The sequence below is a fragment of the Impatiens glandulifera genome, chromosome 1 (genome assembly GCF_907164915.1).
Source record: "Impatiens glandulifera chromosome 1, dImpGla2.1, whole genome shotgun sequence".
NCBI lineage: Eukaryota > Viridiplantae > Streptophyta > Magnoliopsida > Ericales > Balsaminaceae > Impatiens > Impatiens glandulifera.
This window is the reverse complement of record NC_061862.1, coordinates 142,346,797-142,370,060: the sequence shown is the minus strand read 5'-3', so window position 1 is coordinate 142,370,060 and position 23,264 is coordinate 142,346,797. Positions and strand designations below refer to the sequence as shown.

General features: G+C 34.1%; 1 protein-coding gene across 1 annotated transcript; it reads right to left on the bottom strand.

The window, feature by feature from the left end:
- Nucleotides 1-13,555: 13,555 nt before the first annotated feature.
- On the bottom strand, nt 13,556-20,294 carry LOC124919966 (ABC transporter C family member 10-like). The gene is made up of 11 exons (XM_047460338.1): nt 18,286-20,294; nt 17,105-17,425; nt 16,949-17,035; nt 16,295-16,876; nt 16,054-16,218; nt 15,681-15,975; nt 15,380-15,594; nt 14,300-14,605; nt 14,129-14,192; nt 13,806-14,045; nt 13,556-13,722 (listed from the first exon to the last, which is right to left on the bottom strand). The coding sequence occupies exons 1-11, from the start codon at nt 20,245-20,247 to the stop codon at nt 13,610-13,612; spliced, it is 4,350 nt and encodes a 1,449-aa protein (XP_047316294.1). The 5' UTR covers nt 20,248-20,294; the 3' UTR covers nt 13,556-13,609.
- Nucleotides 20,295-23,264: the final 2,970 nt, after the last annotated feature.

Here is a 23,264-nt window from a genome sequence, read left to right as displayed (position 1 = left end):
CTATCTTCTACCATGAGTAAAAGGAGTTCTCCCTTAATCCTCTACATATGCCTTCTTGACAAACTCAAGCGCTTACCGCCAGTTTTGCCCAATGGCATAATCTTCCCTTCTATCTAATATTGAAGAATGAAGGAATCCTTGTTTGGACCTCCGGTACAGAGCAATGAAAAAATCTGGGACATTCTCCCATGGTATCTATTTGGTCAAATTATTTTGACTAACGATATTTTGATGATGAACTTGTGTAAAAATTAAATAGGAATAAAACTAATTCGTCTAAATTTTTTGTATGTAGGTGCATCAAAACATGCTAAGTTAGACTTAGCTTGAAATAGGTTTATTAGACGTGTTGGTTGTTAGACGCGCTTCTAGTTAGATGTGCAATCTAACAGATACGTAGTTAGACGTGTAGTCTAACAAATACGTAGTTAGACATGCAGTCTAACAAATATGTAGTTAAACGTGCAGTCTAACAGATACGTAGTTAGACGTGTAGTCTAAAAGATACGTAGTTAGAAGTGTAGTCTAACAGATACGTAGTTAGACGTGCAATCTAACAGATACATAGTTAGACGTGCAGTCTAACAGTTGAAAGTTAGATGCATTGAGTCTAACTCCTTCAGTCTAGTCTGAAGTGACCCGTAGTTAGACGTGCCATCTAACTCTATTAGACTTGATGGTCTAATGGATCCAGCTATTAGACGCGGACGTCTAAGTTCATTAGATTTGGTAGTCTAATGGAGCTTGTCTAAGGTCTTGCTTCAGCAGTTGCTTGAAGTCAACATCAGTCTATCCACGATCAACTAGCTGTACGCTACTCCTACTCCACTTATCCGTGCAGATCAGTACGACAGCCAGTTGAATCCAATGAATGAATGTCACGTAAGTAAATATTCTTTCCACTACTTGTTCCTTGTAGGACAATTCCAGAAGAATATCCGACGCACTACCAGATTGGTATGACCACGATATTTGTGCATAGAGTCTGTTGTACTCGTGTACTATTGAGGCTTTCCAATGGGTTTTTTCCACGTTTCAATGCAGAAGATTCGACCGTTAGTACTTATCTTCTATTTAAAGATCTTCAAGGACAACGGATGAGCAGCCGCACTTACACGCTATCTTACGAATTGCTTACTTGCTTACTGAGTTTGTACATCAAAAGAGAGATATAATCAAAACATTGTCTAGCTGAGTGATATTCTTAAACATACTATTAGTTGAACAGAGTCTGTTCTGTTCAACAGTTACCTAACACTGAAACTGTATTTGATTCAAAGAAAATTATAGTGAATCATTCTAGTGGTTGGAAGAAGGGGTGAGGTAGGAGAGTTTTCTCTGAATATCCATAAAAAACATGTTGTATCTTTTACATTTTGTCATCTTCTCTTTCATTGGTTCTTAACTTCAAACCTGAGCAAACATTTCCGCACTTGAATCGCTTCAAGAGTTTGCAAGGGTTTGTAAAGAATAGAAAGTGATATAAATCCCTAACAGGATTTCTATCAAATCGTTTTTGCTAGAAGTTGTCATCAATAGTTAGACTCCGTCTCTATTGGTGACACTGATCCTTTCAATTGGTATCAAAGCCCTGTTTTCTATTCTAAAGCATTACAGAACCTGAATCATGTCTATCATCAATGAGATCCCTTTGCTTTCGAAAGAAAATTACGATTATTGGATGATGAGAATGCAAGCTCACTTGGCTGCTCTTGATTGTGATATGTGGAGTGTCATTACGAACGGTCTCATAAAGATTGCAAAGCCAAGATGTGAGTGGACAACGGAAGATAAGATGACAAATAAATTGGATAACATTGCCAAAGATATCCTATATATATCAATCAACATGAATATATTCTGCGAGATCAAATCCTGCTCCTCTGCTAAAGATATTTGGGAGAAGCTGATTCAAATTTATGGTTGTACCGTCCAAACTAAGAAGAACCAGAAAGATCAGAAAGTTTTCATGTGTGCTAAAAATAAGTCCAAATGGGCCGATAATGATTCAGAGGATTCACCTATTGAAGAGGATACAGAAGCCGTCACATGCTTGATGGCAGATGATCAATCCAAGGTAAATGATCTTTCCCCACAAGAATATACCGATGAATTAACTACTGCACTCAATGACATGGCCATTGACTACAAGAAGTTATCATATTCTTTTTATGAAATGAAAGCAAAATATGAGACCAATATTTCTTCTTCATACAAAATATCTGAATCAAATGTTTTTGAAAAAAAGTGGTCGAGATCTCATCTAAGAATGAGATGCTCAAGGAACATATTCAAACTCTTTCTTCTGAAAACAAAAGGTAAAAAACTATATTGTTAGTGCTTGGACAAGGTCTAGAGAAACTTTCAAATATCACATTAGTCTGTTGAAACCTACTAGATCCAAATCCGGTTTAGGATTTGATAACAATGACCCAAACCAGCCCTATAAGAAGTTAAGCTCAACAATTGACAAGCTTAAGCCAATAAGTTTTGTCAAATGATGTCTAAATGATACTGAAACTGATTCAATCCATGAGGAGTTAGCTTTGATGAATGAAATAACTTATGTTCCGCCGACTGTTAGCTGGCTGAAAATTAAGTTAAATGCAGCCAGCAAGTCTGGAAATCTAACACCTAACAAGAAGTCAAGGATTTTTATAAAAAAATCATCTTCAAAAGCTAAGGGATTAGAGGCTAGCAGGAAGGCATCTGATATGTCAAAATCATACGCATTAATCACAACACAAAATGGGAAATCCATCAAAATAACTCAAATATGGATTTCTAAGGGACTGATTGACCGAGGACCCAAGTGAATGTGGGTACCAAACGATTGTAAATTTTGTTTTGTGTAGGTACATGTGAGTGATTTCCTGGAGGACTCTATTTGGTATATGGACAACGGTTGTTCCAGACACATGACAGGAAACAGACGACTTCTTACTGATATAGCAGATTGCTCAGGTCTTAAGATCACTTTTGGTGACAACAAGAAAGGTAAGACCATGGTAAGGGTAAGATTATCCATGGTAATCTAACTATTAATGATGTCTTACTTGTTGACAATCTTGTTATAACTTGATTAGTATTAGTCAACTATGTGATAACGGTTTGTCAGTTGATTTTCAAACTCGTGCATTCCTAGTTAAGGATCAACACGGTAATACTTTATTAACTGGAAGTAGGGTAGCAAATTCTTATAAAATGAACTGGAAAAATAAAACATCTGATCCTATGTGCAAGATTGCCAAGAATGACCAAAAATGGTCATGGCATAAAAGGTTAAATCATCTGAATTTTAAAACCATCAACAACTTTTTTCGAATAATTTAGTGTTAGGTTTGCCTAAACTACTATTTTCTAAGGACAAGGTTTGTCCTGCCTGCCAGTTAGGCAAACAGGACAGATCATCCTTCAAAAGTAAAGGGAAATCTCAATTCAGCCGCTGCTTAGAACTGTTACACATGGATCTATTTGGTCCAATTCTTGTAAAGAGCCTAGGAGGAATGAGATTTACCCTAATTGTTATTGATGATTTTTCACGATTTACATGAGTAGCATTTTTACAATCAAAGGATAAAACTGCTGAAAATTTGATTAAAATCTTTAGAAGAATTCTGAACCAGAAATCTTTAAGTATTGTTTGCATTAGAAGTGATTAGGGATCTGAGTTCACCAACAGATGCCTATCCTCTTATCTCGAGGAGTCTGGTATTAGACATGAGTTGTCTAGTGCCAGAACTCCACAGCAGAATGACATTGCTGAGAGGAGAGTGAGGACACTGAAGGAAGTAGTGAGATATATGCTTGCTGAATTAGATGTTCCTCAGAGATTCTTATCAGAAGCCATAACACATCTTTCTACACACAAAATCGGTCAATAATCAACAAACGTTTTGATAAAACACCCTATGAACTGTTTTACGGAAAAAATTATACAGTGTCTTACTTTAAGGTATTCGGGTGTAAATGTTTTATCCATAACAATGGGAAGGATTATCTGACAGCTTTTGATGCTAAAGTAGATGCTGGATTCATGCTGAGATATTCCTCAGTAAGCAAGGCTTACAGAGTATTTAACAGCAGAACTCAATCCGTTGAGGAGTCCCTACATGTTGTTTTTGATGAATCTGTTGAAAGTAATTATATTGATCACATCGACCTTGTTAACAAATTAGAAGCGACAAGTCTTGAATCTGTGTGTGACGATGAAGCTCTGGCTAAACGGATTTCATTGTCTTATCTTGTGGCTAATCCGGTTGAGAACCAACTAGACGTTCAAACTCCTGTTCAACAAGATGTTGAGAGTTCGGACAACGCGGAGCCATCTAGTCAGATGACCAATCCTTTAGGTCCCAACTTCAGATGGAACAAAAATCATCCACCATAATTGATCATCGGAAATCCTAACTCTCCTCGTAGGACAAGACGTCAATTGATGGATGAGATGACCAATTTTGCCTTTATTTCTCTAATTGAACCAAAGAAAATTGGTGAAGGAGTTCTTGATCCAGATTGGATCAATGTTATGCAGAAAGAGTTAAACCAATTTGTGAGAAATAAAGTGTGGCATCTAATTCCAAGACCAACTAATCAATTAGTTATTGGAACTAGATGGGTCTTTAAAAACAAGCTTAGTGAAGATGGCCTAGTTATTAGAAACAAAGCCAGATTGGTTTCTCAAGGATACAGACAAGAGGAAGGCATCGACTTTGATGAGTCTTTTGCACCTGTAGCTAGACTTGAGGCAATTATAATCTTCCTAGCTTATGCATCATTTAAGAATTTTAAAGTTTTTCAAATGGACGTGAAAAGTGTATTTTTAAATGGTAAGCTAAATGAAGATGTTTATGTTGAGCAACCACCCGGTTTTGTAGATCACACTTTACCAAACCATGTTTTTATACTTGATAAAGATTTATATGGTTTGAAACAAGCTCCTAGAGCTTGGTATGATACATTGACAAAAATTTTGTTTGCTCGTGATTTCGTTATTGGAACTATTGATAAGACACTGTTTAGATTTACTAAAGATTCTCATATCCTACTTGTTCAAGTATATGTTGATTACATTATATTTGGATCAACTAACCCCAAATTGTGTGAGAAATTTGCCAAGTTGATGCATGATATATTTGAAATGAGCATGATGGGAGAATTAAACTTCTTCCTCGGCCTTCAAGTTCGTTAGCTTGAAAAAGGAACATTCATCAATCAAGTCAAATACATCAAAGAGCTGCTGAAGAAGTTTGGGATGGAGAACTACTCTGCTGCAGCTACTCCAATGAGCTCCTCCAGCAAGCTAGACAAAGATGATGGTGGACAGAATGTAGACATCACTACCTATAGAGGTCTTATCGGATCCCTACTTTATCTCACTGCCAACAGGCCAGACATTCAATTTGTTGTGGGTGTCTATGGAATATTCTAGGCTAATCCGAAACTCTCTCACTTTACTAATTCTAAATGCATTCTTAAATATCTGAAGGGAACTCAAACTTTGGGACTGTGGTATCCGAAGGATTGTAGTTTCAATTTAACTAGCTTCTCAGATGCAGACTATGCATGGTGAAAAATAGATAGGAAAAACACGAGTGGAACCTGTCAGTTCCTTGGAGATCGTCTAATCTCGTGGTTCAGCAAGAAGCAGACATCGGTTGTCATGTCTACAGCTGAAGCAAAGTATTTTGCTGCAAGTAGTTGTTGTTCTCAGCTTTTGTGGGTTCAACAACAGCTAAGGGACTATGGGATTGAGACAGAAGAATCTCCAATTTTCTTCGACAACACAAGTGCCATATCTATCACCTACAATCTAATTCTGCATTCTCGGACAAAGCACATCGAAATCAGACACCACTTCATCCGAGAGCATGTCAGTCAGAAGTAGATTCGTCTTGAATACATCCTAACAGATCAACAAACTGCAAACATCTTTACGAAGCCTCTATCCGAGAATATTTTCTCACTTTAGAAATATATTAGGATTTGTTGATCTTGACTGATTTTATTATATGCATGAACTGAGGGGGAACCTACTGTTCAAACATTACTGAACAGACAAGTAGACAGAGGTCTCAATACGTCCAATGGATCAGTAATTTAAGAAGCACAACTACTTATACGTGAGTTTGCTCAAGCAGTTTTTATCTTCATTTGGATTCATGTCTTGGTTAATAACCTGTGCGGTTAGACGCCTACGTCTAATAGATGTTTATACGTTTATAAGACAGGAGCAATAGGATGCTCACATCTAACCAAACACATGTGTTGCACGTGGTGTATATGCGTAATTAGACGTTCAAAGTCTAATAGACTTTTGACGTCTATAAGACAAACGTGATTAGACGTTGACGTCTAATAGACGTATATCCAAATTAGAAGTAAAGAATGTTGAAAGTAAATTAGACGTCTAACTACTTATGTAATTAGACTGTTCATCTTCTGGCTATTGGGACAAATGTCCATTGCCATCGTATATGTCCATATACTTTTCCCGCCAAAAATAAAACAGTCACTTCACAAATGGATTAAAGACAAGTGTCTTTCAATATTTAAAGAGTGACTAAAATTTTTGATGACTTTTCACTGCACGTCTAACATTAATAGCACTTTTTCATGATTAATATTAAATGATAGTTGCGTCTCTTGGGAATAGGTTTCTTAAGTTTTTGACGGTTCATATAATCATCAAGTTAATTGTCACACGTTAACTTTCCTGTATTTAATAAACGGTCATACTCAAAGGATTGAGTATCTCATTTCTGGATTCCCGAATCTCTCTCTAAGAAATCCTTATGTGAAACTTCGAATCTCTAAGATCTTTCCTTCATCTTGATAAAATGTCTTCTCTTTCTCCAAAATCTCTTCAAATAGATTTTAAGTCTGTATCCACCTTGGTGATTCTATAAATGGTTTCAATGTTTGAATCTCTAAAAGCTTATGGGCTAAAGATATTTTTGCGTACCCACTGCATCTTTCATGAACAGGCGGTTCGTGAATTCTTTGAAACTGCCAGATTTCATCATAAAGAGTACATTCGTGCAACCATTCTTGGCAAAAGCGTTTGTTTCTCGGAGGAAACATTTGCCATGTTCTTCTAGCTTCCAACTGAAGGAATCTACGAGTTCCCTCCCTCTTCTAATGAAATCTTGTCTGAGATGAAATTTGCTTTCTCGGATCAATCGTTTGAAGGGCATTTCTTTCCAGTCGCCTCTCACGGAAAGAGTTCTTGTCTGAAGGTTGAGTATGCCCTACTCAACAACATAATCTCAAATTCATTCTTGTTAAATATTCGTCCTACATCTACTGCAACAAAGTTTTTGAAATAATGGTGGCCATCACAAGAGGTGTAGCCATCAATTGGTCGAAATTCTCTTCAACAATCTAGTAAACATAATTTCCTCTCATAAGAAGATTTATGGATACGATGCTCCTCTCAGCACGTTCCTCTGTTGTCTCCTCTCTGAAGCCGGCCACGGCTTTCACTTCAATCCTTCCAAAGTCCTGAACAACCAAAAGGTTCTCGACTATGTTCTACGGGTAGGTAGGCTCAGGTTGAAGAGAAGAAACCGAGCAACATATCTAGCTGAAAAGGGCACACTAGGTTTTCTTCCCCTAATGATGTTAAAAAGGGGGAAAGAGAAAAGATTAGCCTTAGACACAGGGGGAAGGAAATATCTTGATGTTTTTGAATATTGTTGTCTTTGAATATTTTTGAAAAATATTCCTGATGTTATGGATCAAATTATATCTATATGTTGCTATGAAATATCTGAATAGTCTTTTACTATCTATTGCGATATGAATTTTCTACTGTACTTATACATTTATAATATTTTATTTAAGTTCTAACATCATAAAAAAGGAGAAAATTGTTGGGTCAAATTATTTTGACTAACGGTATTTTGATGATGAACTTGTGTAAAACTTAAATAAGAATGAAACTAATCCGTCTAAATTGTTTGTGTGCAGGTGCATCAAAACATGCTAAGTTAGACTTAGCTTGAAATAGGTTTATTAGACGTGTTGGTTGTTAGACGCGCTGCTAGTTAGATGTGCAGTCTAACAGATACGTAGTTAGACGTGTAGTCTAATAGATACGTAGTTAGACGTGTAGTCTAATAGATACGTAGTAAGACGTGCAGTCTAACAGATACGTAGTTAGACGTGCAGTCTAACAGATACGTAGTTAGACGTGTAGTCTAACAGATACGTAGTTAGACGTGTAGTCTAATAGATACGTAGTTAGACATGCAGTCTAACAGATACGTAGTTAGACGTGTAGTCTAACAGATACGTAGTTAGACGTGTAGTCTAATAGATACGTAGTTAGACATGCAGTCTAACAGATACGTAGTTAGACGTGCAGTCTAACAGATACGTAATTAGACGTGCAGTCTAACAGATACGTAGTTAGACGTACAGTCTAACAGATACGTAGTTAGATGTGCAGTCTAACAGTTGAAAGTTAGATGTATGGAGTCTAACTCCTTCAGACTAGTCTAAAGTGACCCGTAGTTAGATGTGTCGTCTAAATCTATTAGACTTGGCGGTCTAATGGATCCAGCTATTAGACGCGGGCGTCTAACTTTATTAGACTTGGCAGTCTAATGGAGCACATCTAATGCATTGCTTCAGCAGTTGCTTGAAGTCAGCATCAGTCTACCCACGATCAACTAGTTGTACGCTACTCCTGCTCCACTTATCCGTGCAGATCAGTACGACAGTCAGTTGCATCCAATGAATGAATGCAACGTAAGTAAATATTCTTTCCACTACTTGTTACTTGTAGGACAATTCCAGAAGAATATCCGGCGCACTACCAGATTGGTACGACCATGATCTTTGTGCACATAGTCTGTTGTACTCGTGTACTATGGAGGCTTTCCAATGGGTGTTTGCCACGTTTCAATGCAGAAGATTCGACCGTTGGTACCTGTCTTCTATTTAAATTCAAGGACGACGGATGAGCAGCCGCACTTACACGCTATCTTACGAATTTTTTACTTGCTTAGTGAGTTTGTATATCAAAAGAGAGATAGAATCAAAATATTGTCTAACTAAGTGATATTCTTAAACTTACTGTAAGTTGAACAGAGTCTGTTCTGTTCAACAATTAGCTACTACTGAAACTGTATTTGATTCAAATAAAAGTATAATGAATCCTTCCGGTGGTTGGAAGAAGGGGTGACGTTGGAGAGTTTGCTCCGAACATCCATAAACAACCTGCTGTGTCTTTTACATTTTGTCCTCTTCTCTTTCATTGGTTCTTAGCTTCAAACTTGAGCAAACGTTTCCGCACTTGAATCGTATCAAGAGTTTCAAGGGTTTGTGAAGAATAGAAAGTGATATAAATCCCTAACAGAATTTCTATCAAATTGTTTTTGCTAGAAGTTGTCATCAATAGTTAGACCCCCGTCTCTATTGGTGCCACCGATCCTTTCAGTATCCCATCAAGAAAATAACTTTCATGATGGATGACAAGCCGCTAATCATGCTTACTGGTCTAGAATGGGTTACTTACTATTATACACATAGATTATTCAAGAATTTCGGCTACAGCTTCATCGAATCTGCTTTTGTTGTGGACAGGCCAATCGATCGCATGGCCTATGTAAGATATCTAGAAAAATGGCATGGAGCATTCCAAATGAACGCCCTATCAAAGAGAATGAAGTACCTGAATCTCATTCTCCAACAATACGAGGAGGTCTAGGAAAATAAAGTGGAAGAAGATGCTAGTGTTTGAAAAGGCTATAGTTGGACCTAAAGCCTATGACCTCCGTCAAATACTTTTTCCCTTTTAGACTCTCTCTGTAAAATATCAACAAGAGAGTCATGTCTGTAACAAACTAAGAGAGTGTGTGAATACAACAATTCTACGTTTGTTTAATCAAATCATAAAAAGAGATGCTCATTCTCTATGATTCATTTTATATACATATGAATTGTATTTGTACTTTGTTAAATCTGCAAACTCTCACATCTTTCTCTCCGCAATAGTCCACGACTATGACTAGCCGACACGGCCCTAGAAAGAGAGATCTAAAATCTAGACGTTTTATACTCCAATGGATGGCCGAAGAACTTTCCGTACTTGAATCGATTTTAGCGGCCGAATTTAGAGAAATGAAGGAAACTTTGCAACATGTAACAGAGCAACTCACATTGATCACAGCTTCTTTAGTTAATCAATAAATTATGTCTACATCCTAGAACATACCTTCTTCTCCTCATTTTCTTTACCAAGCAATCCCAATTATGTTCACTCCCATTAACCCCCGTCCTACTGATCAAAAAGCTTAAGAATAAATCTCTCTCTACAAAGACTTCGAAGAGGATATCAACCAAACTACACGGGTACAACTTGAGGAAGTAATCAACCTTTAGTTTCATAGGAAATAAAAAATTCCAGCGACTAACCAACCACTGCTAATGGAATATGAATGCAAGATGGACCGAGAGTCCTTAGCACATCGACCGATGAAATTCGGTACTCAGACCGAAAGCTCTTGAGCCTAGACTGAAGGTCTCTGGACCCCGACCGATAAAAATGAACCCCGATCTTAGGATTCTGGTCCTAAGGCCTGTTTTGTTCCACTTTTCAAAATCTAAAATTATTTTTGTGATTTTGGGACTCCATATTATTTTCTAAAAATCCTGAAAAATTAGAAAATGTATTTTAAATATTTTGGGATATTTTAAATACCTGAAAAACATTAGTCATTTTTAAAAAGAATTAGGGTTAAACATAAATCTCAAACAAGCCTTTATCGAAATATTTTTGTGGAAATATTCTAAAAATATTTTCTATTTTTCCAGGATTTTTAGAAAATAATTTGAAATCCCAAAATTAAAAAAATAATTTTGGATTTTGAAAAGTGGAACCAAACAGGCCTTAGGATCAAAGCCCTAGACCTTGCTTTTGTTTTTGTGGGTCGGGGTCTAAAAACCCTCGATCTAGGTCAAGGAGCCTCTTAGTCGAGGATCAGGATCTTCAGTCGGAGTACCAAAGTCCCTCGGTCTAGGTGCTAAGGACTCTCGGTCCTTGGCTGAGATCATCGGACTAGGTGTATAAATCCACCGATATTGGGTTATATATGGGCTAAGTTCATCGGTCTTAGGTTCAAGAAGTCTCGGTCAGGATCGAGATTCCTTGGTCCTAGGTTTGACCTCTTGGTCTTGGGTGGAGGATGTCTGTCTTGAGTCCAGGGGTCCTCGGTCCTATCTCAAGAACCTCGGTCGGACCTCTTGGTCCTAGCTCAAGAACATCAGTCAGATCTCTTGGTCCTGTTGAAATTCTTGGTCCTAGGTCTCGGTCCGGACCGATGATTGTCGGTTGGACCTCTCGGTCCTCAATAATGTCAAAGTGTCGTTATTTTAATTTTTTCTTTTAGCTTGGATTTTTTTAACCCAAAGGCTTGGAAAAATTAATAAAGCTCCCAAAAACATGTTGATCATCATCTCAACATATCAATCAACCTAGATGATGATCAAATCATTCAAAATAGTTTGTGTTCAAAAATTTGATTTTTGATTTAAAGTTGTTTTGAGAAGAAAGGAGCTACACAATAACTTACTTATGTCATATATACTTGATTGGTACCAAAAGAAGAACACTGGTTGTTCGTTTTAATCAAATCAAGAAGTCAAAAATTTCAATTATTTTAAAAATTTTGATTTTGATCAAAAATGATCGGGATGGATCAAATATGATCCAAATAGTTGTCCAACATGATTACAATCATGCTGGGATGCTTTCTTGGTTGTGATTCAAGAGAATTGGCCCAAGAATGGTAAGCCCATTTTTTTATTTTTAAAATTTAAATTTGAGTTTTTTCTGTTTTAGGTTGATTGATTGTTTCTAATCTATCTAGAAAGTTTGTAAATGATCATAAGATCGATTTCCAACTATAAAACACCATAAACAACAAGCATACAAGCTTATGCAATTTGAAATATAAAAATTTCAAATTTAAACTGTAAATATGAATTAGAGGATGACTGGAACCTTACCAAGGATGGAAGAACACTCCTTGATCTTTAGGAAAGCTTTTGAAATGCTCAGATCAAGACTTTCAGGCCTCAAACATAAAATTTGAAAAATCCAAAAGCTTGAAGCTTTAATGACAAAAATTTTATTTTCTTCGATTTGAAGCTGGAGAGTGGGTTCCTTGGTTTCAGAATGACTTAGGGGAAATATTTATAGCATCCCTGAGTCGGTGGAGCCTTCAAGTGTGCTGAATCAGCCAAAAACCATTAATGACGTTTTGGTTGTTCTTCCGACCACTTGAAGATATATGAATGAATCACCCCTATGGAATTAGCATAAATGATCACCGGAGTAGGGTGATCATTTTAGCTTTTGAATTAGTCGAAAGGTGGATTATCAGCCAATAAATCAAAGACGGGTCTTTGATATTATCTTCTCTAGCGTCGCGATGAAGACGATGGTGGCACTCAAAACGATGTTGTTCCGGGCGCGTTTTGGCGTTCTAACATCGTTCCGTCAAGCGCCGTTGTATTTTGATGGATGACATTAACGTCCAGTTAGTTAATCTGGTGCATCTCGGACGCGCGCTTCCTCGGCTATAACGGGCTACGCGGGCGCTCCTTGGGCGTTGGATGAAATCCAACGTCCATCTGATGGTTGTGGTTTCGGATGTAGGATTTTCACAGAATTTCGGCTAAACCCGATTACAATTTTATTTTTATTTTAAAACTTTAAGAGGTTGTTTGAAATTGTTTTTTCTTTCACCCTTAAACTTCGTTTTTTATCTTTTTAAATACACAAAATATTAAAATAAATATGGAAAATATTTTAAAACTTTTTTTTTTTTTTTTTTTTTTTGTATATTTTAACATTAAAAAAATAATTTTGGGGTCCTAATTTATTTTTTATAATCTCTTAATTTTTTGTTTAAATTATTTTAAGATAACTGGATATAACATTTATCCTAAATAATTTTATTTTTTTAATTTGACTATTTTTCATAATTAAATTTAAACTTTAACTATTACAATAATTAGTTTAATTAATTGTTTTAATTAAATTGGGTCATTAGTTAATTATTTTGACCTTTTTTTATTCAAAAATAAATTAAAATAATTATTTAAATTTTATAAATTGGTACTTAAATTTGTAGTGTTTAACTATCTTATTTAAATATATACTTACCATCATTTTGTATAACCCTATGCCCAAAATCCTAAATTCCCAACAAAGCCCTATTTAATAATTTAGTTTTATAACATTATAATATGAATCCAAGTGATATCCATCCATCACTGAAAAACTATGGCCAAACCTGGAAAAATCATCTCCATTGTTTCGACTAACTCCCCATTAATGGAGAATGAATGAAATTTTTGCCTCTAATTTTAAAATTCCGGCTATAATTTAATAACTGAATGGAAAGTCATGACTTACAAAATAAGAATACATAACATTCTACTAGGACTAAAAAAATACAAAAATTACTTAACCTACTTAAAAAAATAAAGAAATACAGATTATAAGAAAAAAAAAACAAATCATTATCTTGTAATACAAAACATTTTTAAATAACTTTCTTTATTGCATACATGATACATACATTTTAAAATATCTTTAATGAGAATCAGCAGAATGGTAATGTGACCAATACTCCTTCACAAGCTTCCCAAACAATGAGTCTTCATTATTCATTAACTTAATTGGTTCATCAAATTCCACCACCTTTCCTGCAAAATCCAAATCAAATCAAATTAAACCAAATAGAATAGTGGATTGTGTAAACATATATATGAATTTTGCTTATTCTCACCATCACTCATTGCCAAAACCATTGTGCAATCCATCACCGTCGGTATTCTATGAGCCACGGTTATCACAGTGCATTCTGCGAATTCGGTTCTAATAGTCTTTTGTAGAATCAAATCGATTGCATTATCGATAGAAGCAGTTGCTTCGTCGAGAACCAAGATCTTGCTCTTTCTTAGAAGAGCTCTACCGAGGCAGAATAACTGCCTCTGTCCCATACTCCAATTTGAACCATCCTCAACAACTAATGATCAATATTGTCACAATTAATGGTGTACAAAAACCAAACAATATTTGAAAATTTGAAACAAGTTGACAAAATCCCACCTAAGGAATCTAGACCATGTTCTTTCTCATGCACAACCTCCTCTAATTGACACTTTCCAAGAACCTGTTGAAGTAGACAATTTTTGTAAATGTTTGTAAAGAAGAGAAATGAAAAATAAATAAGATAAGATAAGATAAGATAAGGCCTTGTTTGGTTGTTTGCTTTCTTGCCTCCCATATTTCATGGTCAGTGTGTTGGGACATCGGGTCGAGATTGTATCGGACGGTTCCAGTAAAAAGAGTTGGATCTTGCGGTATAATGCCAACCCGTGATCTCAAATCATTTAGTCCAATAGTTGTTATGTCAATACCGTCTACTATAATCTTGCCCCCAACCGGTTCTACTAGGCGAAATAAGGCACCGATCAATGTTGTCTTTCCACTTCCGGTTCGACCAACAATACCTATTTTGTGCCCGCCTTTAAATGTGCAACTAATTCCTCGTAGGACTAATGGTGCATCGGTCCTATATCTTATCTATTATTAAAAGAAAGACCGAAGTAATAATATTATTTAATATATAGTCGTTTAATCATACCAACACCAATATACCGCCAGCAGAGAAAAATCAAACAAATAAATATTAAACATTATAGAGACAATTAATAGTGACTCGCAAAGCTTCTAAATTACTTTTTTATAGACCATTTTTTTCCGGGCATCACACTCAGATTGGGTTTCAAGTTGGGTTGAATTTTTAGATAAATTTAAATTTATTCATACTAGATTAAAACTCTATATTTTACCCTGTATCAGGATGATTATTGGTAAAATTACACTTGTTTGAATATTCAACCTTATATATCCAATAATTCATCGTCCACCTATTTTAAACTAATTTTAAAACAACTAATTAAAAAAATCAAATAAAATATATTAATATGTATAACATCAATTTCAAACAAATTATTTTATTAAGCAAAATTTTTAATTCAACATAGTTTAATGTAAAATTTCTTTGTGAACCGTTAACATTAATTAATATATTATGAGTGCAAATTAGATTGGTTAAGTTATTTGAATATACCCTATATACCATTGTACGTCGATATTATTTAATCAAGACTTTACATCCAATTTTATAACAGGTGAATCAAATGTTTTCGGTTCGAATTCAGAGTCCACCCTTAATCACACCCACTCACATATTAATCAATGTAATTGAACATTTGACTTTAACCTTTCAATTTAAGACTGAAATACAATCTAAATTATACTAGATATTGAGATATGATAAAAAAAAAAAATTACCTGTAAATCTTGAATCTCTACTTTACCCACAGATGGCCAATTGAGTGGAGGTCTAGCTTCTTCCACTATTTCTGAAGCCTCACTTGGTATATACATATACTGATTTAGTCTTTCAATTGAGACAATATAATTTGCAAGAGTGCATTGTAACTGAATTGAGAAAATAAGGGACATATTTAATGATAGACCATATGATAGAGCCATTCCAATCATTCCTGCAACGTGTAATTTTAAATTGTAATAACGTTTTTAGTGAGAATCAAATATGGGGACATTTTCTTCTTAAAAACTAGTTACTAACCAGAAGTAAAAGTTCCTCGAGGAAGCAGAGCTAAGCAAAGAGCCGATGCAGAGAGGACAGTTGCACTAAGTATTTCGAGACGTTGAATCAACCACTCATTAGCCGCGAAACTATGAAAGAACGGGCTCGCGTTCATATCGATAAGTTGGAGATTCTTGGCAAAAAAACGTTCTTCCTCCTTAAAAGCTCTTATTGTCATCGCTCCAGCAATGGATTCCGAAAGGTGATTTGCCACAACAGACTTGGTTGTCCCGTTAATTTGCATCAATTCTTTCGCAGAAGAATAGTAGTATTTCTATAGAATCAAAACCAAAATAAATAAATTAAATTACATTTATTTTTCATAATTCATTTCAATTACAAAAAATGTTACCTGTAACCGGATGGCTATATAAATCATAGGAACCGACACGAAAAGGACTTGCCAAGTAATGGAAGCGAGCACAATGAGGTTAGAGTACGCGTTTATAGTCGCATAAACACTTAATGAATAACTGAATGGCAAATCAAGATCGATAATACTCAAATCAGAAGACACCTGATAACACAACAAATAAAAGTTAGTTATTTCTTTCATATAAATGATAAATAAACAAACAAATGAGGAGTCTCACCCGACTAAGGATCCTTCCCAATGGGGTGGAGTCGTAAAACGACATAGGAGCACGAAAAAGCGAGTTTAGTAACCGCGAGAACAAGGATTTTGAAGAACGCATTCCCAAATAAACGTTTGAAATACATCTAATAAACACAAAGACAGTTGATGTAATTCCTATGAATAGATAAACTGAAATAAGCCATGGTATGGTAACATTTGGATTCTCAACATTAGAAGCCATCCACAAATTCTGAAGAATTTGTCCAATCACAAATGTAAGATGGCAAAGGACTCCAATGAAGAAGAACAAGTATCCCTTATTCTGATTCAAGTATATCAAGTATGGCCTTAAACCTGTATCTCCAACTTCCCTTTCTTCTCGTTTAATCAACTGTTCTTCAACTCCACTCGATAACTTCATTTTCAACTCGCTTATCTCCTCTTTTCCTGAACCCGCAACCTTATTCTTAATCGTGTCTGCCGGTCTCTCTGAGCCCGCAGTTTCTTTGTGGGCATTCACCAGATCCTTAAATTCTTTACTAGAAGCTAGCAATTGGTTATATGGTGCAGCATGTTGTATTTCTCCATCAGACATCAGCTGTCAAAATAACAAAAATACCATAATTGAGATGTTATCCAAGACAAATATTATAGTTTATTTGTAACTTACAATGACTGAATCGAATGCGGGGAGGAAATCAACTTGGTGGGTGACAAGTAACACTGTCTTCTTTGAAAGTGCCTTTATCACATATTCCTACAAACAACATATCAAGTTAAGTTTTTTTTTTTCAAATGAAGAAATTTATGATCTTCTTTTGTTTACATTGAACAAGCTTGAGGCGGTATGAGCATCAACTGCACTGAAGGGATCGTCTAGTAGATATACGTCAGCGTTTTGATACAAGGAACGGGCAAGTTGAATCCGTTGTTTTTGTCCACCGCTAAGGTTAACGCCTCTTTCACCTATTTCTGTGAGATCTCCGTAGTCTAGTAACTCGAGATCTTTCATTAAGGAACATGTTTCTAATGTTTCTTGATACCTTTGACTGTCGAATGAAGAACCGAAGATGATGTTTTCTTTGATTGTTCCTGTTTGGATCCATGCTGATTGAGAAACATATGCAATACTTCCATGTACTTGAACCTGCACACAACATCATTGTTATGTCTAAAGACTGGTATATTCATAATCCACATTCATTCTAAACAAAGAAATCCATAAATATAAAAAAAAAAAGTTAAGTTGAATTGTGGAACTTAATAACAATATGGTATTGCAAATCAATCTAGAAAACAAATAATCAATTTCTTTATTTTTCAGACTTTTTCAAGCAACTTATTTTAAGCCCTATCTTAACTATTTTATTTTTCTTCTAAAACGATGAAAAAAGATGAAACTTTGATACAATGATGTTATAACACAAATAGAGACAAGATGAGATCTTTACATCAATTACGGTTAAAGAGAATCAAGTTATCTTTGTGTCTTGTAATCGTTAAAAAATGTTTAAAATCCCAAAAAACCAATATAAATAATCATCTCAGTTAGGTTTTAATCAAATATCAAAATGAGTTATTCATTTCTAAGATATTAAACTCTATCTTAAATTCATCATGACTTTAGACATGATTTTAGACATGACTCTTACATTTGACCTGATTTTTACAAATATATTAGATGAAGACATTTAAAAAAATATTATTGGAAACTAATTATTGAAAAATCACATATAAAATATAAAATAATAGATAATAGAGTAAGTTAATTAACACAAAATATATCAAGCTTCATTCAAATAATGTAGACATCCTTAGAGTTTAGTTATTTTTACTTTTTTTTTTTTTATAGAACTAATTGTTTAAGTGTAACTTTGTGTTTTTAAATACTAGCATATAGACAACCTACTAATAATAAACCTTATTTATATTTATATCTAGTCTTATCTAATAATTATCCTTCAAAATAAAAGAAAGAAAAACAAGATCATAATAGAAAGGACTTACACTTCCTTGGACATTCGAAACTTCACCAAGAATTGCTGCAAGTAATGTAGATTTTCCCGAGCCAACTTCGCCACATATCGCCACCTTCTCACCCGGTCTAACTTCCAAATCAACATTTCTCAACGTCGGCTTTAAAGCAACCGTCTCCCATGATATACTATCCGCCTTAATAAAAACGCTAAACTCCTCTCCTCCGACCTTATTTCGACAACAATTCTCATTTCCAAGTTCAGACTCTTCAAGAAACTTCACAATCCGAGCAAATGCGACTTTAGCTTGAATAACAACTCCAATCACATCAGGAATAAGAGTGATAGGATCCTGAACAATCCTCAATGTAGCCACAAATGTAAAAACATTACTTGCATTTAAAGGCACATGTAAAAGATAACACGAACCAAATGTCGCAGCCGATACAAGAACAGGGGATGACCAAAAAATAAACAAATTATAAGATTTATGGATTTGAACTGCTGATAACCATTTATACTCAACTTCCCTTAGTTTTTCAATAACCCTTTTGAAATGACTTCCCCATGCATAAAGTTTCAACACTTTCATGTTAACTAATGCCTCCGAGCTAGCCTTTAACCGCTCATCTTGAGCCGACATGAGTTTAGATTGATACCCATGTTGTAATTTCGCCATTGGAGCATTACAACCGACGGTTATAAGAATTACAGACAATGATGCAATTGTAGCTAAACCAATTGCATTGTATAAGATTATAAGAGCTAAACATAACTGAAGACTTGTTGTCCATATCTGATGAAACCAAAAAGGGAACTCTCCAATTCGATAAGCATCTACAGTTACATAATTCATTATCTCACCGGCTGAATGCATTTTCTTGGCGGAATTTGATAGTCTTAACTGTTTCTTATAAATAGCAGCCGTAAGCAAGGACCTTACTTTCATACCAATAAGTCTTGTTCGAAAATACCATTGTCTTTGTGATAAGGATTCAAGTATTTTCGCAAAAAACAGAGTTATAGCCAAGAAATAACCTTCATGTTCAAAACTCTGTTTTCCTTCAGCTACCTTAATGAAAGAATTAAGGAGCAAAGGACCAGAAGACAAAGTGATAATCTTTAGGAATGCGAAGAATCCAGACACGAGAATTTCTTTCCAGAAGCAACTGACTATCGCCATTAAAATCGAGCCTCTTTTCTGCTTTCTTAGTTGCTCTATAAACAACAAGTAGCATATATCTGCTTTATCTTGTTCACGTAATTTTGGTATATCTTCTTCCTCAATGGTTTTCTCCCTTCCTTTCCTCATAAGTGGATTCAACCACCAAAATGTCATTTTGCTGAAAAATCCAGATCCAGAAAATGAAAAGGAACCAACATCATCATTCTGAGTTGTCTCGCCGTTCGAAAGAATGTCATAATTCTCGATTTCTTCGTGTTTGTGACACTTAAAGGTACAAATCAACAATAATGCAGCTCCAGGGAGGAATAGAAGATCTAGAGTTATCTTTAATGAGAAATGTTCAATCAAAGTTGCAGCAAACAGCGATAAACCGAAAACAAAGCCAGAAAAGATGAAGATAAGTGTAGACAATATCCATATTGATGAAGAACCAAGAAAACTTCTTCCTTTAAGACTCAAACTTAACCCAATTGACAACCAAATTGCTCCATGCAACAAAACTGGTAACCATTCATGTAAAGAAGTGGTGTTCTTTAACCAAAGGCTAAAACAGAGATATGACAGGCCTAATGCAGAGTTATAACTGGCGGATGCAATTTGCCAACTTGAAAAGCCATGAAAATGAGTGATCTTATTGTAATAGTTGACAGATTTTGATGATGTCTTGTGAATCAGAAGGAATAAGAAGAAGATGATGATGAGAAATAGGTCAAAACAGAGGAGAATTGTATGGTTTGCACAAGTTGAAAGATCCATTAAATTTTCAACATCAAAAACACAAGATTCCTGACTCCATAGACCACCCATCTTCTTCTTGGTTTGGTTAATCCTCTTTTCTTACCTGAAAAATCTGCATTTCAGAATCAAATGAATCTAATTTGAAATCTCTATCTTCAAAGTATAAGCTGTGATAATTAAAATTATATCATCTATTAAAATTTTATATTATTATTTAAAAAAATAAATATACACTACATAAAATTAAAGGAAAATATGATAAATAATTAATTTTATTAAAAATAAAAGATAAATGTGATTTAGCTAATGCATAAATATAGTTAATATTAGCTAATTAATTTAGCTTACCTAGTTTAAGTAAGTTTTAAGATAGGTTATCCGTTTATAAAATATCAAAATCAATTATATTGAATGTTTAGCGAATAAATCGAATAAGTCAAAATAAATCAGAATGATATGATGAAACAATTAAATGTATCTTATTCGAATATTAAGAAAAGTTGAATATTAAGTCATGAAAATAGCAACATTTCGAAAATCAAAGGAAATAGTTAAAACATAATTACTTGGCAGTCTAGGAGGAACACATGAAGAATCTCACTGCTTAGCTTGAACATCTCAAATGAAATTTTTCTTGATTTTCTTCTCTAGCTAGTGGAGGAATTAAGTGGAATAAAAACATGGAAAGAACAAAGGGATTGTTTTATTGAGTTATGAAATGATGGAATTATATTCTATTTATAACAAAAGAGAGCTACATATATACTTAAAGCACCTCAAGATATTAGTTAATTTTAACATATATCCATAAACTTTTATTTTTCTAAATAAATACTTAAAATATGAAACTGTTGATATTAATAATTATATATTTTGTTTGGTTCAAACTCACATCAACATTAGATTATTTTATTTATTATTTATGAGTAAACACTTGTTTAAGTTATAAAAATTATTAAAAGTGTTTACAAATCAAAAAAAAAATTACATGACTAAAATATTTGAAAGACTTCATTTTTTTTTATAGTTCATGTAAAAGAAGATTAACAGTTTAAGGGAGATATATATTAAAATAAATAGTTGGAGGCATAATTTCAAATTTGACATAGTTGAAGGACTGATTTAAGTGTTAATTCAATGATGATCTTCATAAAGTTAATTTCTCTAGATTTATTGCGGAAAGCTTGTACAGATAAGAAAGGCAACAGTTGTCAATTTTTTTTATTCATTTTTAACTAAAAATTTGACTTTTCTTACAATTTAGTTATAATTTGAGACTTTATCTCAAACACAGTTTGTCTCTTAATTTGTAATATGTTATAAAAAAAAATATTAGTAATTGAATTAGAATTTTATTGTCAATTTCAATTTCAATTCTAATTTCATTTATTCAAACATACACTAAGAGAGTATTTCACAACATTCATCCCAAAATAAAGAGGTATAATAATTAAGTCTTTTCCAATCTTCCACTAAGAAAGGTATCGTCACGACAACTCAATTTGTCCGGTAAACTAGTTGCCCCATGGTTTAGTAAAAATAAGGGGGGCTTATTAGTGAGATCTTAAAAACTGAATAGAATGAATGGAATGAAAGGCCATTCCATTTGTACTTGAAGCAAGTAGGCGACACAACTCTATGCTTTCTATCTTGAAATCGGATACCAATTGCTTGGATGCGTTTGAAAGCCTCAAGATGACTTGCAGAAAAAGTGTATTCTAGGTTTGTCTTGTGTCCCCGTAACAAATGGTCCATTTATTGATGGGCAAACGACGGAGACCGAACCCGCGCGTGGTGGATTCACAATCCACTGCCTTGATCCACTTGGCTTCATCCGCCCCTACCCCCGATTTAAGTCTCTATGGTAGTGATTCTTTTTGAACTGATGATGATTAAGGTAACAAACTAAGTAGTTGAAGTCATTACATTCTCTTAACAGAACACTTGCTCCAAATTTCTTCATTTTATTACTTTTGGATTAAAAATAAAAACAAGATGGTGAATCAATAAAAATGCTTAATGAATGCAGTTAATTCTCTCTTCAAAATATTTAGATCAAACCTTCTTTATATTTTTGAAACATTACCCTATTTATTTTTTTTTGTCTCTAAGAGATGAAAGATGCATAGAAACGAGTGAGTAGACAAACATTCCATAAAACAGAAAAAAAAAACTGGTGTGATCGCACGTCGATCACCAAGGCGGCCCTAAGGTAAATTCTAGCTCGACGGGCCTAAAAACCCTCTCACAAGGGCACCCAAATTAAAAATAAAATAAAATTAATAGCACCAACAAAGTTATGTGTTAACATATCATTTAGTCAACTAAATTATGTTATTTTTATTAAAAAAATAAATACAAACTTATTATATTTATTTAATAAAATATAAAATATAACTACTAAATTCAAAAAAAAGAAAGAAAAAAAAAAGAATACATTTTTTTTTTGCTTGGGCACCTCAATTCAATATCTTTCGCTGAGAAGTCTTCCTCGGAACGACTCATTACATTATCAACATTTTAAATTAATGAGATAAACTAAAGTTAAAATTCATTAAGTGAAAAACTCAATAGTGCGTGTTATGAAACTGAAATCAAATTCTTTCAGAAATTTGGAATATAAAATGTCTTTTTAAATGCAAAATAAAGTTTGAACTTAAAACAATATTGTATGTGTGAATGATTTTTACATGTGAAATCATTCTACTCTCCAAATATATATATATATATATATATATATATATATATATATATATCCAAGAAGATGCATTTTTCAATTCTCAACTTCCTTAGGTTTTGTATACTTTAATGTATTAGAAGAAATATGAATTGTATAATCATAATCAATCTTCCATGAGTTATGATTACATTAATCATAATATATTCATAAATAAACAAATGAAGTTTTAGTGCATTTAGTTTCAAACTAATTTTTAAACTTAAGCAATATTTTTTCACGTGTTAATTCTTTTTAGAAAAAAAAAACAATTAAATTTTGTTTTTATCTGGTTGAGTAGGATTTTTTTTTTCAATTTCTTTAGATTTGGTTTGATTCATTTCCATTATGCTTACATGAATTGTCAAAT

What these genes read in the sequence shown, in the direction of transcription:
- LOC124919966 (XM_047460338.1), bottom strand. Translation starts at nt 20,247, where the DNA reads ATGGGTGGTCTATGGAGTCAGGAATCTTGTGTTTTTGATGTTGAAAAT. An exon ending in TAGAGATTCAAGATTTACAG is followed by an intron (nt 14,606 to 15,379) that starts GTAATTTTTTTT and finishes TTTTAATAATAG; the next exon opens with ATAAGATATAGGACCGATGC. An exon ending in GGTTTTGGCAATGAGTGATG is followed by an intron (nt 13,723 to 13,805) that starts GTGAGAATAAGC and finishes TGGATTTTGCAG; the next exon opens with GAAAGGTGGTGGAATTTGAT.